The sequence below is a fragment of the Mytilus edulis genome, chromosome 7, assembly GCF_963676685.1.
Source record: "Mytilus edulis chromosome 7, xbMytEdul2.2, whole genome shotgun sequence".
Lineage (NCBI taxonomy): Eukaryota > Metazoa > Mollusca > Bivalvia > Mytilida > Mytilidae > Mytilus > Mytilus edulis.
Genome location: NC_092350.1, coordinates 36,390,231 through 36,408,953, shown reverse-complemented (window position 1 = coordinate 36,408,953; position 18,723 = coordinate 36,390,231). Strand labels below are relative to the sequence as shown.

The 18,723-nt window shown below is 34.4% G+C and overlaps 1 protein-coding gene across 1 annotated transcript; it reads left to right on the top strand.

Annotated features, from left to right (window-relative positions):
- Window positions 1-18,484, top strand: LOC139481382 (DNA damage-regulated autophagy modulator protein 1-like). The gene is made up of 8 exons (XM_071264693.1): window positions 1-124; window positions 7,705-7,787; window positions 8,482-8,535; window positions 10,962-11,029; window positions 11,957-12,105; window positions 15,089-15,278; window positions 15,865-15,899; window positions 18,041-18,484. Exons 2-8 carry the CDS (start codon window positions 7,714-7,716, stop codon window positions 18,338-18,340), a joined length of 870 nt encoding a protein of 289 aa, XP_071120794.1. The 5' UTR covers window positions 1-124; window positions 7,705-7,713; the 3' UTR covers window positions 18,341-18,484.
- Window positions 18,485-18,723: the final 239 nt, after the last annotated feature.

The following is an 18,723-nucleotide window of genomic DNA, read 5'->3' as shown; positions in this document are numbered from 1 at the left end:
GGAAGTATTATCATACACCTGTGTTAAACTACAATACAGGGAAGTGGTTATTTATAGAGAAATGGATTTCTGTTTTGAATTTTACTTACAAAGAATGTCCGTATAGCCTCTGTGGAACAAAACTGTAAGTGTTTTTATCTTATATTGTCGATTAATTTAGCTATACAGAGTGAAATCCAACCGAATGTGACGTATTGGTTGAGCTTGGCTTTAATTCCATAGTCAAAGTAGAAAAAAAATGAAACTTTTGATGAAGGATATGCAATTACTACCTCACCGAAATGGCCTCATGTCAACATTAATTGTTCTCTAAGAGGAGAAAGTATTGATTTACTCTTTTTAATATATTATATGAATATATAATTTGTTTTATATATGTATATGTGTGAACGATACCAAAAAGGTATCAATGGATTCCTCGTTATTAAATCTGCTGGGCAATGAGCCACGAATGTACAACTTGCAAATGCATGTATAATTCATGAGGCGTATGTGTATTCACTTAACCCCCACAAATAGTATAACCTATTGACTGGGTGTGAGGGTAATAGCAAGTTTGTTGTCCCTGGGATACCAACTATTGCTCGAGGCGAAAGTTCACTACGAAAGTTATTATTGACACCAACTGTTGAACTACATCAGGGAGGAACAATATTTTGAATGTTTGTCTGATTTGACTCGTAGCTTGAAATTTCCTGTAATATTTGATCAAATTCAATGTCATTAGAAAGGAGGTCAACGCTATTATCACATATTGATGTTGTTGTATCCTGAGTTTTAACTCTCTTTTCTGATAATTCTCCATTCAAACTTGTTGCACTCTGAATAGTTTCACTTAGAATGTTTGACATTTTATTTTTTTAAGTACTACCGAAACGCTTGCAGTAGGACTTTACTGCTGATTCAGATTTGTGGCCGCTAAGTTCCATAATGTGTCGAGTTTCAATACCCCCCTTGTCCTAGACAGTTATACATGTACTGCGTATGCGATGATTTGTGTACCGACGAGACAAATCACACTCTTCACTTATTTAGCCATTAGATTTCCAAGAGTATTTTTTCCAACTGGACTATTGTCAAACCATACATCTGCTGATTCTGTAGTTTTGGATGCACGCTTTGGACGCTGCCAAAACTCTGTTCTATCTGGATTCAGCTTAAATATACCTATACCAAACCTATTGCAACTAAGATTTTCAATTACAAACACGTTTTGCAGGATCTCGATATTGACGACTTCAAGTCTAAACTTCCTGATTGCACTTGTGCTAGTTCCCAATTCACATATAATCCGGCTGCCCACGTTATTACCGGTGATCTCAACATTGTTAAAAACACTTCACTACGAAATTTGTTATCGAAAGGTCCGAAATATCGTGAGCCTAAATCCATCAATTGGAAATACAACTTTAAAATTTTGATGTATTCAGTCGAGGATTAAGCCAGGCAATGAACTATGCGCGAGATGGAAGACGTAGACACTCTTTCCGAATGGATTAAGGCAGTGAGGTCGTTGATACAAATCAGAATTAAGAAACTAAATGGGTCTATCGATGCCCATGCTACGTCAATCTTTAAAGACCCAAATGTTGCAAAACACTTATCCTACCTCCATGACAAATATGTTGTTGTCCCCGCAGATAAAGCCCCAAACAACATCGTTTTTTTGGTGTAAAACTCATTACACTAACTGCTTGATAAACGAATTAGGTATTGACAATTCACTTGGAAACTCAACATATACCCTCATGAGACTTACCAAAGAGGAAATCCTGGATAATCATATTGATTGATTGATTGTTGGTTGCTTAACGTCCAGTGGCAAATATTTTATGCATATTCAGGACGAGAACAAGTTCACAATAAATACAATAGGTAGGTCTTGCCATAAAAGAGGCCATAAGGGATGATGGTCGGAGAAATTTCGACTGCCACTGGAAAATGAGGGAATATTGGATAGGGGCAGAAATTTTGCTTTACAACAGGCCACCTACGGGCCCCTTAAAGAGTTATTGTAAGGGTTCTTAACGTGCAAAGCTGTTTACACGAGGCATCGGAGTTAACGTCCCCATTCTGACCGGACGTGACTGCGAACTTGATAATCCCGCATAGCCAAACGGACGCACCACTTCGGCAAGCGTTCTACTGCCGGTCGGGAGAAGACCAAGTGACTATATTTCTATTCCCCAGTCACCCTTGGGGGTTGGATAATCATAGGTCTGTTATATGTTCCTTTGGAATTTCAACCAAAGACGAAGAACTTGATCTTCCTTCACTGTATTGGATACCTAAACTACATAAGTGTCCTTACAAACATTTGACTTTTCTACTCTTTACACAAGTATTCCACATTCCAAACTAAAAGACAAATTAAAAGAGTTGGTATTGCTTTGCTTCATAAAAAAGAAGGGCAAGTATATTGTCTTGGGAAGGGATAAATCCTACTTTGTAAAGGATCACTCTGATTCAAACAAAACATTCTCTGAAACTGATATTATCAAGATGCTTGATTTCTTGATTGACAACATATTTGTTACGTTCGGAAGACGTGTTTTTCAATAGACTGTTGGCATTCAAATGGGAACAAACTGTGCCCCTCTACTTGCCGACTTGTTTCTTTATTATTATGAGGCTGACTTAATGCAGGAACTTCTAAGGAAGATAAGAATTTAGCGATATCCTTGAACACTACTTTCCACTATACAGATGATGTTCTTTCACTAAATAATTCAAAATTTGGTGACTATGTGGAGCGCATCTATCCCATCGAACTAGAGTAGAATACTACAGATACAGTTAATTCGGCCTCATATCTTGACCTACATCTAGAAATGGACAATGAGGGTTGGTTGAAAACAAAACTTTACGACAAAAGAGATAATTTCAGCTTTCCAATTGTGAACTTTCCATTTCTAAGTAGCAACATTCCAGTAGCACCTGCATACGGGTATATATCTCCCAATTGATACGATATTCCCGTGCTTGCATGTCCTATCATGATTTTCTTGATATAGGGTTGCTCCTCACATGGAAGCTATTAAACCAAATGGTGAAGTTAAAATCATCCCTTCGTAAATTTTACGGACGCTATCAGTTGGTTGACCGTTATGGAATAACCGTTTCACAAATGATATCGTATATGTTCCTTACGTCGTAACTACAACTCCGTTCCCTTTCATGAAAGTGACCTACCGAATTAGTCTATTTACCGGATTTGTTATCACATAAGCAACACGACGTGTGCCACATGTGGAGTAGGATCTGTTTACCCTTCCGGAGCACTCGAGATCGACCCTGGTTTTTGAATTAGTTCGTGTTGTTTATTCTTTAGTTTTCTATGTTGTGTCATGTGTACTATTGTTTGTCTGTTTGTCTTTTTGATTTTAAGCCATGGCGTTGTCAGTTTATTTTCGATTTATGAGTTTGACTGTCCCTTTGGTATCTTTCGTCCCTCTTTTACTAAAATACTTGGTAAAAGATATAACAGGGCAATTACTAAGTAGCACTCCCAGAAAAAAAGGATAGACACTTTTAATAGATAATTTAAGTTAAACAGAAAATTGTTTTTTGGTGTGTTTATTAGATTTTTTAAACACTGTTCCTGCAATGTTTGAGAGAGTTTTGATTTTTTAAATTTCAGTTCAAAGAAATAAACAACTTACATTTTCTCGTAATTTCCTATCTCACAATGCTGATGTTACAGTATTAATCACAGTAAAAACCAATGTTTCATGATGTCAGTTAATTTGATTGACATCTGGTCAACTGTTGTAACTCATTGAGAAAGATATATATACATGTGCTTGTAATTAACATGTCTCATCAGTGAGTTAAGTAAACAATGGTAAAATTAAGGAATAACAGTACTGTAGTTGAAGAGTTTCCACCGTCAATTGCCGATTTGACGGTCGCAAATGCAGTTTTACTGGCGACGCGTATGTGACCTTCATATGTGAAAGACTCATTATAGAATGAATTGAACGTAATCTTCTTTATCATGGTTTAAGCAGCATGCATTTAATCTATTGATCTATTACCAATGAATAATTTACCTGGAATTTCATACATCCTGCCGTCTTTATCATCAACATCTGTCAAGTTATCCCCTCTATGATTTTTGCTCTGCCGTACAACTCTAACTCTGACATACCCCAGCCCTTTTGCGTCTCTTTTCAACTCGAAATCATCCCTTTGTACATCCCTTATATTCTCCCTGCCTCTATTACAGGAGTGATACAAATACTCAAAAAAACACTCTCTTCTGTAATGCCTCAGGTGTGTTAAGGGAATATTGTTCATGTTTATATAATTTCTGCAAGTCTTCAGGACAAATAGGCTCTTTGTGATTGACATTGGCCCTCCCTTCTTTTTTTTATCGCCACCATCATAGCTTTGAACAAATCATTTGCAGCTTGATACTTTGCATTGTTGATTATGTGTTCATTCCTTGTTTCAACCATAGATGTTTCAACGAAATGTACATGTGTTTGTAAGCCAAATTTGAATGTAATCAAAGATTTTTTAGCATATAAAGTACAATCTATTTTTCTGACCTCAACATAAAATTGTCGGAGTGTTTTGACGACGTCTTCTGTGGTGGCCTGGTCTAAGTCTTGGATAGTTTTATATAAACCGTCTTTTTCTAGCAAATATTCTCCTATTATCCTTTTTGATACTCCTATAATTACGTTTTTAGTATTTTTCGAATTTCTGTCATTCAATATTTTAGTAAGATCATCATGTTCTAAAGATGCAAATACTCATGTACTACTTCTGTATGTTTCTGTTTTGACCGTCTGATGTTGCCTTCCTGTTTTCGATATTTCAGTGCTTTACCTGACCATGCGAAAAGGTCAGAGAAACGCGAATGATAAATGACGTCATTTGTTACCAATGAAAAGAAAGTTAGAAAAGTTCGGGAAATCTACTTACAAAACTATTCACCGGGTAAATAGTCTTTGAAACTATTAACTGGCAAAATTGTCTTTAGGATGAAATAGCAGAACTATTTCATTTATTTTATATATAGGAAAAAAACTCTTGAAGTATAATAAAAATACTATATTTCCGTTGAATGTGATATACAAAAAATGTAGTAAAAAAAATGTTTTAAATTAGGAATGCTAAAAGTAAATAAGAGAAAACTCGTAGTGTCTCATTATTGTATTAAGATGTAGTTTCTGGTTACGGAAGCTATCAAATTAGGCCTTACATTAAAAAAGAGAGTGAACGGCCTTTAACACTGAACGAACCCCATACCGTATAGTCAGCTATAAAAGGCCCCGAATTGACAATATAAAACAATACAAACGAGAAAACTAACGACCTAATTAGTTCGAAGTTGATTTTACTATTAATTTGATTGACCTAATATTTACAAATGACAACCTTAAATTAAAGTTAGGAAACATGTATAAAATTAAGAAATCCGCCATGAAAGCGATGTATAAAGTGTTGCTAGATACAAGGGAAGTTGCAAATATATCATGCACATTCAGGACAATAAAACAAGAAGGTTATGTTCAGTCTAATCGTACAGAACGAAGAACACGGGACTTCCATGAGTATTGGTGTAAGTTGGATAGGGCAAAATATTTCCCTCTCATTCAATGTGGTTTGAATTTACCTCCCCTTGTGATTAGACGTGTATTATATTCCACGCAACATATTTTAAATGTGGCCCGTCATTCGTCCTGTCCTTGTCATCACAACTCCTCTACAACAACAATTCAGAATTTCATGAAACTTTGCAGATATTTAGAACATATTATATAGATGTGCAAAACGACATGACATTTTATTTTTTTCTAGTAGTCATACTCCTATGAATTTAGTATGTTAGAAATGATATGCATGTACCACTGCATCAGTTGGCCTGCGCAACTCCTTCGAAACCTAACAACATAATTTTATGAAACTTTGCAGATATTTACATATTTTTATCCATAATCATGCTGCAGCAAATAGTACGGGGAGCCGAACGGGACTCTTGTGGTTTTGTACTCGAAATTCAATTTTATAAGGACAAAAGTGAGTTTTGTTCAACAAAAATGAGTTCAGTTTAACAAAATTTGTAGTATACTACAAATTGAAATTTTGTCATACAAAATTATCTTTCAGTGGACAAAAGTATGACAAAATTCATTTTAGTATCACAGACTTGACTTTTATTACCTAAATTGAAAATTGGGCGACAAAAGTCAATTTTCTATGCCAATGAGTTAAGTTTGGATTCTGTGAACTAATTTGCATAAAAAATCGACTTTTGTGAGACAAAATTGAAACAAAATTGAATTTTGTTGTCACAAAATTAAATTTTGTCTCAAAAAGGCAATTTTGACTCACAAAAGTCTATTTATCTCACAAAAGTCGATTTTGTCGTCACAAAATTGAATTTTGTCATCACAAAATTGAATTTTGTCGTCACGACGTTGAATCTTGTCTCACGCAATTGACTTTTGTGTTTTAATTTCCATATCAGGTAACAAAAGTAAATTTTGTATGCAAATCAGTTTATATTTGCAAACCTTTTTGACAAAATTTACTTTTGTCATGACAAAAATGAATTTTGTCATTACAAAATTGAAGTTCTCATAAAACAAGTCTGTATCACATAGTTTTGTAAGACAAAATGATTTTGTTATGACAGAGTTGAATTTTGTATACACAAATTTAATTTTAATTACCAAAAGCGCAATTAAGTCTCTTTCGGCACCCCGTAAATATTTTGTAAGCGTAACTCTTTTGACCACCCGACAGATTTATATGAAACTTTGTAGTTTATGAGGATATATAGTTTATGGGGACATATTGTGTAGATGTGCATATAAAACTCGTCTTTGAGCAAGAAGTTTTATTTACATGTTCACAACCAAACCCAGATACAACTCCATAAATACATAACCTTGGTAATGTGGTAAACGAACTGACCCTTAAAGTACATTAAAACAAGAATGTGTCCCTAGTACACGGAATCCCCATCCGCACTATCATTTTCTATGTCCAGCGGACCGTGAAAATGGGATGAAATATATAATTTAAATTAAAAAGATCATGTCATAAGGAACATGTGTACTAAGTTTCAAATTGATTGGAATTCAACTTCATCTGAGACTACTTTGACCAAAAACCTTAACCTGAAGTAGGATTGACGGACGGACGAACGGACGCAATAACCAGAAAACATAATGCACATAAATGGGGCATACAAAAACCTACAAGTCTGAATAAAAGTGTGGCTGACACAGTTCTCTAGACACCGCACTTCAGTTCTGAAGCAAAGGTTAAGCTTAGCTCTGGTTCCAATAATAGAGGAATGAAAACCTTTGTCGAGGAAAAAATAATCTATTATATAAAAAACAAACAAATAGCAAATAACTACTTTAGTATCAGAATATTTGTAAACTATTTATTCAAGTTCACCGCATGGAACGATGTTGCAAAGACCGTACCGAACAAATTAATGAGCAGGACAAGGAAATCGATTCACAATACAACAAAATAAAAGATCTACAGACTAGACTTGAAAATCAGAAGCATTTTTCTAGACGAAACCGTGACAGATTTCATAATATTCCAGTTCTTGTGGATTGGCAAGGTAAAATTCAACAGCCAGTTAACACTGATCTTGTAGTTTTAACACTCCATATGAAAGAGTGAAACAGAATGCCTAACCATGATTATAATAGGATTTTTATATTGCAGGTAGACAAGATGATTTTCTTTATAAAGCCTGTCATATATCCGATGCTGTTGAATTTAATAGCAATTGTCGCCTGTACCGTTCCGTGAGTACTTGTCTGCGTATTTCATTTTAAAACAATTAAAGCTAACAAAATCAGTTAACGATTATTTGATATAAATACATATATTTTGGAAAAATGGATAAATGAACTATTGTATATGCATCCACAAATTCTGTTGTAAGGTAGATAAAGTCGTCTGAATTTGAAAATTAATGTTAAGTCTTGACTAAAAGCCATGTCATTTAATAGATTTTAAACACATTAATTTTCATCGGAAATGCTTTACTGTTAGGTATAGATGATCGACAAAAAAAATTACATGAAATATTGTATACCTAATATTTTAATACACTACATGCGTAAAATATAAAAAACCAACAATATATAGTTTACGATTTTGTTTTTAACTTATTTGCACATACTTAAGCAACAGACAAAACATGAAAATCTCAGTTGTATTGTTTGAAAAAACCTTACACGAATCAACAACGCTTAGGAGCGTACCGCCAGGATGACCAATCCTGAATTATGAACTTATAAAGCGAAATTAAGCATGTTTAGTTTTAATAAGGTAGCTCATATTAGAAGCATAACACAAAAACACAATATTCATGAAAATACCATTTGGACATTATTTATGTTGCCCAGGACTCCATGGACAGGTCGAGATAACTGTGTAATAGTGTTTGTCACTTTTGCGAACAGTTAAAGCTCACTTTGTATATTCTTCTTTTAGCTACTTTCTAGCATCAGCTAAAGAGACAATACACAAAGATTTCCCATTCATAAGGTAATTTTTATTTTAGATATATACATTTCTGTGCAACATAGGTGACTTCATTGTAAAATGAAATTTCTGATGTTTTGTTGTACATAGCATTCACGGTAGTGTTTCATACCTGTGTGATAAATAGTTATGTATAGGTACTGTCTGTCATCAGCCGAAGAGACAATACAAAGATTTCTCATTTAGATGGTAATTTCTTTGTTTAGATAAATGCGCGTTTAACATAGTACATTAAAAATCAGTTCATTGCATGTTAATTTTATATGCATAGACATAATCTTAATATTTTATGGAAATTGCTAAATATTGTAACATTGACATTCTTCTGACTTTAAAACTTGCGAATAAAAGAGGGACGAGAGATACCAAAGGGACAGACAACCTCATAAATCCAAACCAACTGACAACGCCATGGCTAAAAACGAAATAGACAAACAAACAACAGCACACACGACACAACATAGAAAACCAAAAAATAAACAACACGAACCCCACCAAAAAACTAGGGGTGATCTAAGGTGCTCCGGAAGGGTAAACAGATCCTGCTCCACATGTGGCACCCGTCGTGTTGCTTATGTGATAACAAATCCGGTAAATAGTCTAATTCGGTAGGTCATATTCATAAAAGGGATCGGGATTGTAGTTACGACATAAGGAAAATGTCCGATATCATTTGTGAAACGGTTATTCCATAACGGTCAACCAACTCGTGATGGCGTCCGTAAAATTTACGAAATGATGATTTCAACTTCACCATTTGGAACTCTTGGTTTAATAGCATCCTTGTGAGCAGCAACCCTCTATCAAGAAAATCATGATAGGAAATGCAAGCACGGGAATATCGTATCAATTGGGAGATATATACCCCGTATGCAGGTGCTGCTTGAATGTTGCTTCTTAGAAATGGAAAGCTGAAACCATCTCTTTTGTCGTAAAGTTTTGTTTTCAACCGACCCTCAGTGTCAATTTCTAGATGTAAGTCAAGATATGAGGCCGACTTAACTGTATATGTAGTATCCTTTATCTTTAGCTCGATTGGATAGATGCGCTCCACATAGTCACCAAATTTTGAATTATTTAGTGAAAGAACGTCATCTATATAGCGAAAAGTGGAGTTAAATGATATTACTAACTTCTTATCTTTCTTCTTAAGAAGTTCCTGCATGAAGTCAGCCTTATAATAATAAGAAACAAGTCGGCAAGTAGAGGGGCACAGTTTGTTCCCATTGGAATGCCGACAGTCTGTTGAAAAACACGTCCTCCGAACGTAACAAATATGTTGTCAATCAAGCATCTTGATAATATCAGTTTCAGAGAATCTGTTGTTGGAATCAGAGTGATCCTTTACAAAGTAGGATTTGTCCCTCCCTAAACCAAGATACTTATATCTACGTTGGCCATTCTTTTTTACGAAGCAAAGCAATACCAACTCTTTCAATTTGTCTTTTAGTTTGGAATGTGTAATACTAGTATAAAGAGTAGAAAAATCAAATGTCTTAATACTGTTACAAGATGAAAGAGAGTTAGATTGTATGTACTCTAAAAGATCTTTGGATTTTTTAAGTATCCACATCTGATTCACGCCTCCTCTAGAATAGGCAGTTTCACAATAACTTTGAAGCCCGTCTTTGATTGCTGATAAAATAGATGTTAATAATTTAGAAAGAGGTTTCGGGGAGCACTTGGAAGACCAAGCAATATACCGTTGTTTGTAAGGACACTTATGTAGTTTAGGTATCCAATACAGTGATGGCAGATCCAGTTCTTCATCTTTGGTTGAAATTCCAAAGGAACACAGAACAGACCTATGATTATCCCGGATTTCCTCTTTGGTAAGTGTCGTGAGGGTATATGTTGAGTTTCCAAGTGAATTGTCAATACCTAATTCGTTTATCAAGAAGTTAATGTAATGAGTTTTACACACAAAAACGATGTTGTTTGGGGCTTTATCTGCGGGAACATATTTGTCATAGAGGTAGGATAGGTGTTTTGCATTATTTGGGTCTTTAAAGATTGACGTAGCATGGGCATTGACAGACCCATTCAGTTTCTTAATTCTGATTTGTATCAACGACCTCACTGCCTTAATCCATTCGGAAAGAGTATCTACGTCTTCCTTCTCGCGCTAACTGAGTATGGCATAGATTAATTATCTATGTTCGCTGCTTCACTACATTTGTGTATGTCCTGACGGAATACAGAAGAGAAAACATTGTCGCTTTGAAATAAGAGTAGACTCACTGCACGCATGGTATTTGTAAATTGATCTCTACCACGTGCATAATACATTAACTTTTAACTAGAATCTGCATGTGATTTCTAATTTCGTTATATGTTCTATAATTATACGCATTCAAAAGTATCCTTGGTTATCACAAATTAATCTAAAAAATGTTTCTAAATTCTTTATTATTGATGTTTTGTTTCAGTGACAGTGGACGACAAGGAGTTGCTGCAGCCTTGTTCAGCTTGTTTTTCACACTTTACGCATTCATTTGTAAGATATTTTTACCTTATATGTATATGATAATATTTTTTGTCATACTACATTTTTCTAAACAAAAATTGTATCTTACTTTGTTTGCACCAAATGTTTGCCACTAATTTTGAAAATGACATATAAGGCCCGTTAACAAGTGACTGGTATTAAGTTGACGTAAATAATTATGTAACACATACGTATCATTTGATTTGTATGATTTGTTTATTTGCGTATGGAACATAATTTCCTGTTTTCAACTGAGCCGCCTTTTGTCTATTTCAGAGAATTTCGTGCAGTAGCATACTTACCTTCATATATAGCACCCGCTCAATATAATATAACTCGGTTACGTCACTAAGCTTGTCCAGTCGCTATTACGATTTGCTTTGATTTTAACCTTATATACCTTAAATTCTTGTACCAAATTCCACCACTGACAAGTACATGTACAACAATGTGCATGCAAAAAAGCTATGTTGAAATTCTTTCGGAGCATCCAATTTTGCAAACTGCTCCCGGCTTAAAGGGAGTCGAGCTTTAGTTTGTTTATCACCTATCGTTTATGTATGCATCTTATTTTATTGAATCCATCACCGGTCTTGTTTTCTTTCATTTGTATCTGGCCTCTGAACCAACATGTTTTTCGAACTTTGATTTCGTTTTACATAAAGTTAGCTTAGATTATAAATATTGTTGAAGACGTATGATGGCGTATAATTTCTTGCATCCATGCACTTCATTTGGACTATGGTAGTTAGTTGAATAATTTAAAATATCTATCGCGATGTGGACGAAAACATGCAAGCAAAGAATATATTCTTTCCTTGCAGATCTTTTACATTGTGACTTAAAACAGCATTTTAGTTTGTCATTATAATAGTTCAATTTCATTACTGAAAGTCCCTTATATCTTGCATTTTTGTGTTCTTTTAACTTTTGCAGTTTTCATAATTTTAACACTGAGATTTGAGCAGATTAAGGCAGTATATAGCAACAGGAGTCACAAATGTTTACATGCTGTTAACACAGTCACATACTGTATCGGAATGCTAGCTTGTGCAGGTGTTTGGTTGCTAGCAAACTTTAGAGAGGTAAATTAATTGAAAAAGTAAACGATTAAATTAATTTATCAAATTAAAGGTTTTTATGATAAAAGTTTTAATGTAAGTTTGAAACCAAGTACACGGATTATATAAGATAATGAAATGGATCGCGCAAACGTTTTGCCATTTCTCCACGCAAATATAGGTCGTCCGAAATGATGTGTAGGTCTTGCTTGGTTTATATGCAGGTTTATATGCATGCATATAAAACTTTAAATAAATAATGACACAGAAAGCATACGTATTAAAGAGATAGTTAAGTTCAAATTTGATGCGAGTTAACCAAATGTATCATCCGCAAACCACTTCGAGTGATGGAATATTTTTATTGTAGGTCTTTAAAAATTCCGAACACGACTAAGTTTTAACTATTTAAACTGAATATTACATTTACATCAAAATACAAAATGTAAGATATAACCTTATGCAAATTATTCTTGGTTTAAAGTTTAATAAATGTGTAAAATGAGGATAGCAATTCACATAATTTAGAGTTAAATCAAGGCTATCGTTTGACATGAACCCAATAAGCAGATTACTATCGGATATTTGGGATAAATATGGGTATTTTGTAAAGAGTTCATCCAGAAAGGTTTTTCTTTCCTTATTATAAAGGGCACATTTAAATAATAAATGTTCTTCGTCTTCAACCGAGTTCATTGAACAAAACTGGCATGTTATCTCTGATCTTGGCAGTGTTATATTGTTACCATGTTCATCAATTTTTTTGTTCGTTACGGCCTCTCTCTATGCGGGGACAATGATTGCTAATTCTAAACCTAGTTAGTAGAACTCTCTTATCCCTGTTCTTAATATTGAAGTAATCTTCAAAAGTGAAATTATGTTTAAATTTAAAGTAGTTGCTCAATTTACTATCTTTTTTATTAAGTCTTTTTGATGGCTCCAATATGTTAAAATAAAGGGCTGCGCTTTTAGCGCATGATACGCCCGTTGCTCTTTTAACTTGTATTTTATGCTTTAAATGAATTTATATGATCAACTAGAAATATACATACAAAATCTAAAATTTATAAAAATGGAAAGGGAGCTTATGTCAATAGATATAAACAATTTATCAAAGTTGCATAAAATTTTGTGAAAGTGTTAGTTATTGTCCCAAATTGGAAAATCACCCCTTTTTTAAGCATAAAAATTCATAACACGGAAATGTAAAATCTAAAATTTATAAAAATTGAAAGGGAGCTTACATCAATAGATATAAACAATTCACCAAAGTTTCATGGACATTGGTGAAAGCCTTTTTGAGTTATTGTCCGAAGTGTTGAAAATCCCCCTTTTTTATGAATAAAGCCCCATAAATCCAAAACTTAAAATCTGAAATTTATAAAAATTGAAAGGGAGCTTACATCAATAGATATAAACAATTCACCAAAGTTTCATGGACATTGGTGATAGCCTTTTTGAGTTATTGTCCGAAGTGTTGAAAATCCCCCTTTTTTTATGAATAAAGCCCCATAAATCCAAAACTTAAAATCTGAAATTTATAAAAATTGAAAGGGAGCTAACATCAATAGATATTAACAATTTACCAAAGTTTTATGGACATTGGTGAAAGCTTTTTTGAGTTATTGTCCGAAGTGTTGAAAATCCCCCCTTTTTTATGAATAAAGCCCCATAAATCCAAAACTTAAAATCTGAAATTAAAAAAAAAAACGAAAGGGAGCTTACGTCAATAGATATAAACAATTCATTTAAGTTTCATGGAAATTTTGAGTTATTGTCCGAAGTGTGGACGACGGACGGACGGACGGACAGACGGACGGACAACGGTCCCATAATACGTCCCGTCTAAAAGACGACGGGCGTATAAAAGTCAGTTTTGATACATTTTCTAAGTAAAATTTTGAATTTATTTTTACTGAGTTTTATACAAAGTGATAAATTTAAACCAAGTTTTTCACTAAAAAGCTTTATGTTTGCATACCACGATTGATTAGCCACAGCTTTATCAGAGGAGCTTTCAATATAAGCATCACTTAAGAGATGAGTGGGCGAGTTTTCAAGGCTGTGCCAATACATAAACATTTGAATTACTATGTTAATATATAAAGGAAATCTACCTAGCTCTGATATAACTCCAATATTTATGCAATTCTTGGAGCCACCAAGAACATACTTGCAAAATATAAGATTTAATTTATCAGGTTCCTAATCTTTGAAGATTTCAAAAAGATGCATGGCTTTTCTTTTTGGATTCAAATTTAATATACCCCATATTTCACAGCCATTTAAAGTATATAGTACTAGAATATATGAAGTAAAGTCTTAACAGATGGAGAACATAACTTGATGTTTTTTTTTAAATTTAAAAGAAGCCTTTAGTCCTTTGTCATATAGGTTTTTTCTAGCTGCATTAAATTTTCCAGTATTAGTAAGAACTAATCCCAAGTATTTATAGAATTTCACACACTCTATTCTGTTTGCATCTATATTAAATTCATCTGACAGTAGTCTCCCATTTTTATTAAAAAAAAAAGATTATAATTTGTGTTTTCTTTGTGTTTTTTTAATTTTTAAGACACCAGTCATTACAATATTGGTATAAAATATTAAGTTAGGTTTGTAACCCCTTTTTATTATCTGAAAATAACACCAGGTCATCCGCATAGAGAAGGCAATGTGCACATTAATTATTTAATTGTAAACAGTCACAGTTGTTCTCTAAAGCTTTGGGCAAATCGTTTGTGAAAAATTGAAACAGGTTTGGACTTAAAAACATCCCCTTGACGGACTCCAACTTTTGAACTAAAAAAAATCAGTTATTTTATTATCTACCCTCACACAGAGTATGTCATTGTTATACATACTTTTAAGAATTCTATAGAAAAAAAACATCAATATTTTCCTCTAACAATTTCAACATGATACTAACGTGAAGCACTTTATCAAAGGCTTTACAAATCTCTGTGCGAGGTATCTATCATTTTCATCTCAATAAATATCTTTACAGAAAACTGCACCCGAAGAACTCATGAAAGTACATAATGCAGGTTCGGTGATAGGATTTGCATTGGGAACAATATACTTTTTGCTACAGACAATATTCTCATTTTTCTGGAAGGAGGTTCCTGGCAGAACACTTGCTGTCAACATTTGCAGAGGAATATTTTCGAGTCTGCATTTTGCATTTTTAGCTGCATGTATCCTTTAGTTATAAGTACAGAAACTTCTGTTTCAAGGTACACATATTTGATATGCAAGTTGTCAAATACCACGATCCAATGATCTGTTATGTGTGTGTTTAGGAGAGAGGAGCGAGCAATTATGCAGTGTTATGTCATGCTGTCGTAAAGTGACAAGAATTTATAAGGGTTTTAGAATCTTTTTTCTCAAAGGAATAAAAATAGCCTTTTATAAGATGGCTATCAATGTGTATATCAGATATAATGCAAATGAAGCAAATGCATTTGTTAAAGTTATAAAGGTTTCATCTAATATGCATACAGGGAATGTATTTTTCGCCATTTGAAATTAAATCATTCAAGCAAAGTTCATTTTATGTTATGTTGCAAAAGCAAAAAAAATAGAATGAAAATTATATTTGAGTATTTACTTGAACTATGATATCGTTCTTAAGTTTTCTATAAAGCAATGTAAAGCTAAAAAAAGTCCAAGGTCTACTTTGAGACAGGATGTTGTAAACTAAGTTCTAGAATACTGACATAATTATTCAATGTAACACTTCAGTACCTGATCCAAAGCAATACGTTCCTTAATGTCATGCAGTCATGGTCCTGTTGCAGAACTATACGAACACATTTGTAAGTATTCCACTTTGGGTTTGTATGCCCCATTTATGAACATTATGTTTTCTGGTCTGTGTGTCCGGTCGTCCGTCCGTCCGTCTGTCCCTCTTAAGGTTAAAGTTTTTGGTCGAGGTAATTTTTGATGAAGTTGAAGTCAAATCAACTTGAAACTTAGTACACATGTTCGCTATGATATGATCTTTCTAATTTTAATGCTAAATTTTCACGGTCCACTGAACATAGAAAATGATAGTGCGGATGGAGCATCCGTGTACTAAGGACACATTCTAGTTCCATCATATGTTTGCGAACATCTAATAATAAGCAGGCTTATACGAAACACGTCATACATCTCAGATTCCATGTTATCGGTGTTAAATAATTGTATATAATAGTATTGTAAAATTTATCAAAGGTACCAAGCTTATTTATATATTATTGTTTGGTATGACTGGCAATAAGAAAAATACCGCTGACAGAGCACAACTAAAAGAGGGACAAAAGATACCAAAGGGACAGTCAAACTCATAAATCTAAAACAAACTGACAACGCTGTGGCTAAAAATGAAAAAGACAAACAAACAACAGCACACACGACACAACATAGAAAACTAAAGAATAAATAACACGAACACCACCAAAAAACTAGGGGTGATCTCAGGTGCTCCGGAAGGGTAAGCAGATCATGCTCCATATGCGGCACCCGTCGTGTTGCTTATGTGATAACAAATCCGGTAAATAGTATAATTCGGTAGGTCACATTCATGAAAGGGAAGGTGATTGTAGTTACGACGCAAGGAACATATCCGATATCATTTGTGAAACGGTTATTCCTTACGGTCAACTAACTCGTGATGGCGTCCGTCAATTTACGAAGGGATGATTTCAACTTCACCATTTGGAACTCTTGGTTCAATAGCTTCCTTGTGAGCAGCAACCCTCTATCAAGAAAATCATGATAGGAAATGCAAGCACGGGAATATCGTATCAGTTGTGAGATATATACCCCGTATGCAGGTGCCGCTGGAATGTTGCTACTTAGAAATGGAAAGTTCACAACTGGAAATCTGAAACCATCTCTTTTGTCGTAAAGTTTTGTTTTCAACCGACCCTCATTGTCAATTTCTAGAAGTCAAGATATGAGACCGACTTAACTGTATCTGTAGTATCCTTTAACTGTAGCTCGATTGGATAGATGCGTTCCACAAAGTCACCAAATGTTGAATTATTTAGTGAAAGAACATCATCTATATAGCGAAAAGTAGAGTTAAAGGATATTGCTAACTTCTTATCGTTCTTCCTAAGAAGTTCCTGCATGAAGTCAGCCTTATAATAATAAAGAAACAAGTAAAGTAGATTTAGTCCACCATTGGTCAGCGTACGGCTTCCGATAATGATTAAAACCAAACCCGAATTATGCTGTCCCAAAATGTCAACTTATGAAACTATTCAACCGAAATTAATAAACAATAATATAGGAAAAGAAAAAAAGAATTAACGAAAACCAATACGACAGGCAGCATCCCCCCTAGCCTGGGACAGCGGTGTAACAGGCAGCATCCCTCCCCTAGCCTGGGACAGCGGTGTAACAAGCAGCATACCTCCCTAGCCTGGGACAGCGGTGTAACAGGCAGCATCACTCCCCTAGCCTGGGACAACGGTGTAACAGGCAGCATCCCTCTCCTAGCCTGGGACAGCGGTGTAACAGGCAGCATCCCTCCCCTAGCCTGGGACAGCGGTGTAACAGACAGCATCCCTCCCCTAACCTGGGACAGCGGTGTAACAGGCAGCATCCCTCCCCTAGCCTGGGACAGCGGTGTAACAGCGAAATATAAGTTAGAATCAACTACAAAACCTTTAAGTTTCAATTCATCAGATTAACACGAAGCACGCTCACAACGAGCATTAAGACAACTACACAAAATATCAACCCAAGAGTAAGTAATACGCACCGTTGTGTCGTCATTTCGTCTTTAAAAGCCAAAAAAGTACACTTGAATGTAAAAATCTGGCAGGCTGAATAAATTACTTGAAAACCATTTTTTTTTTTTAAGTTTTGCAAAATTCTGCTTTTACACCGAAATAACAATTACAACCATCAAATTAGGGACAATGAAAAAAATAGATTCTTGTTTTAATAACATTAGTTGTTGCAGGATATGACAATGAGGAAAAATGCAGCTATCATGGAGTGGATATTTGTATTTCTAGTGACACTTTATCCTCTGACGTTCATACCTGAATTTTACAAAGCTAATTTCAAATGTACCGTCGATTTTTCTGGTTCTGATAGAGAGGCTCATGGAAACAATCCACGTCTCGTTTTGCACGAGTCGGGTGTTGCAACTAACAGACATAGAGGGTCCGAAGAACAAAACTCTCGTCTCATAGAGATTGAAGAAACTCAAGAATTATTGGATGGTGACATTACCAGTGATGACAATATGTTATTATAGTGAAAATATTATTTTGAAATGTCACAAGTTGATGTGAAAAAAATACACTTGAACTTGAATACTAAAAATAATTGTATTTTAGTTAGTGATTTCATGGAAAGTGCTTGTGTATTAGAAGGCTTAGTAATAAAATAATGAAATGAATACATGGATAAAAAATCAAATAAAAACAGTTCAGGTTAAAGAAATGTACTTTAAATAAATTGTAAGCTCGCTCGGTTTCCCTATGAGCACTAATGTAACCCTTTTATAACATAACATTTTGTATCTTTGAGTTTCACAAGTGACCAACATTTTGGCCAATAGACATGAATAATTGTTTTCTGTTGCTGATGTTAGGACGGTATGACCCTTCTCCCTTTTCTGTATATTTCGGAACTTAT

What these genes read in the sequence shown, in the direction of transcription:
- LOC139481382 (XM_071264693.1), top strand. Translation starts at nt 7,714, where the DNA reads ATGATTTTCTTTATAAAGCCTGTCATATATCCGATGCTGTTGAATTTA. An exon ending in CACACTTTACGCATTCATTT is followed by an intron (nt 11,030 to 11,956) that starts GTAAGATATTTT and finishes TAACTTTTGCAG; the next exon opens with TTTTCATAATTTTAACACTG. An exon ending in TGCTAGCAAACTTTAGAGAG is followed by an intron (nt 12,106 to 15,088) that starts GTAAATTAATTG and finishes ATATCTTTACAG; the next exon opens with AAAACTGCACCCGAAGAACT.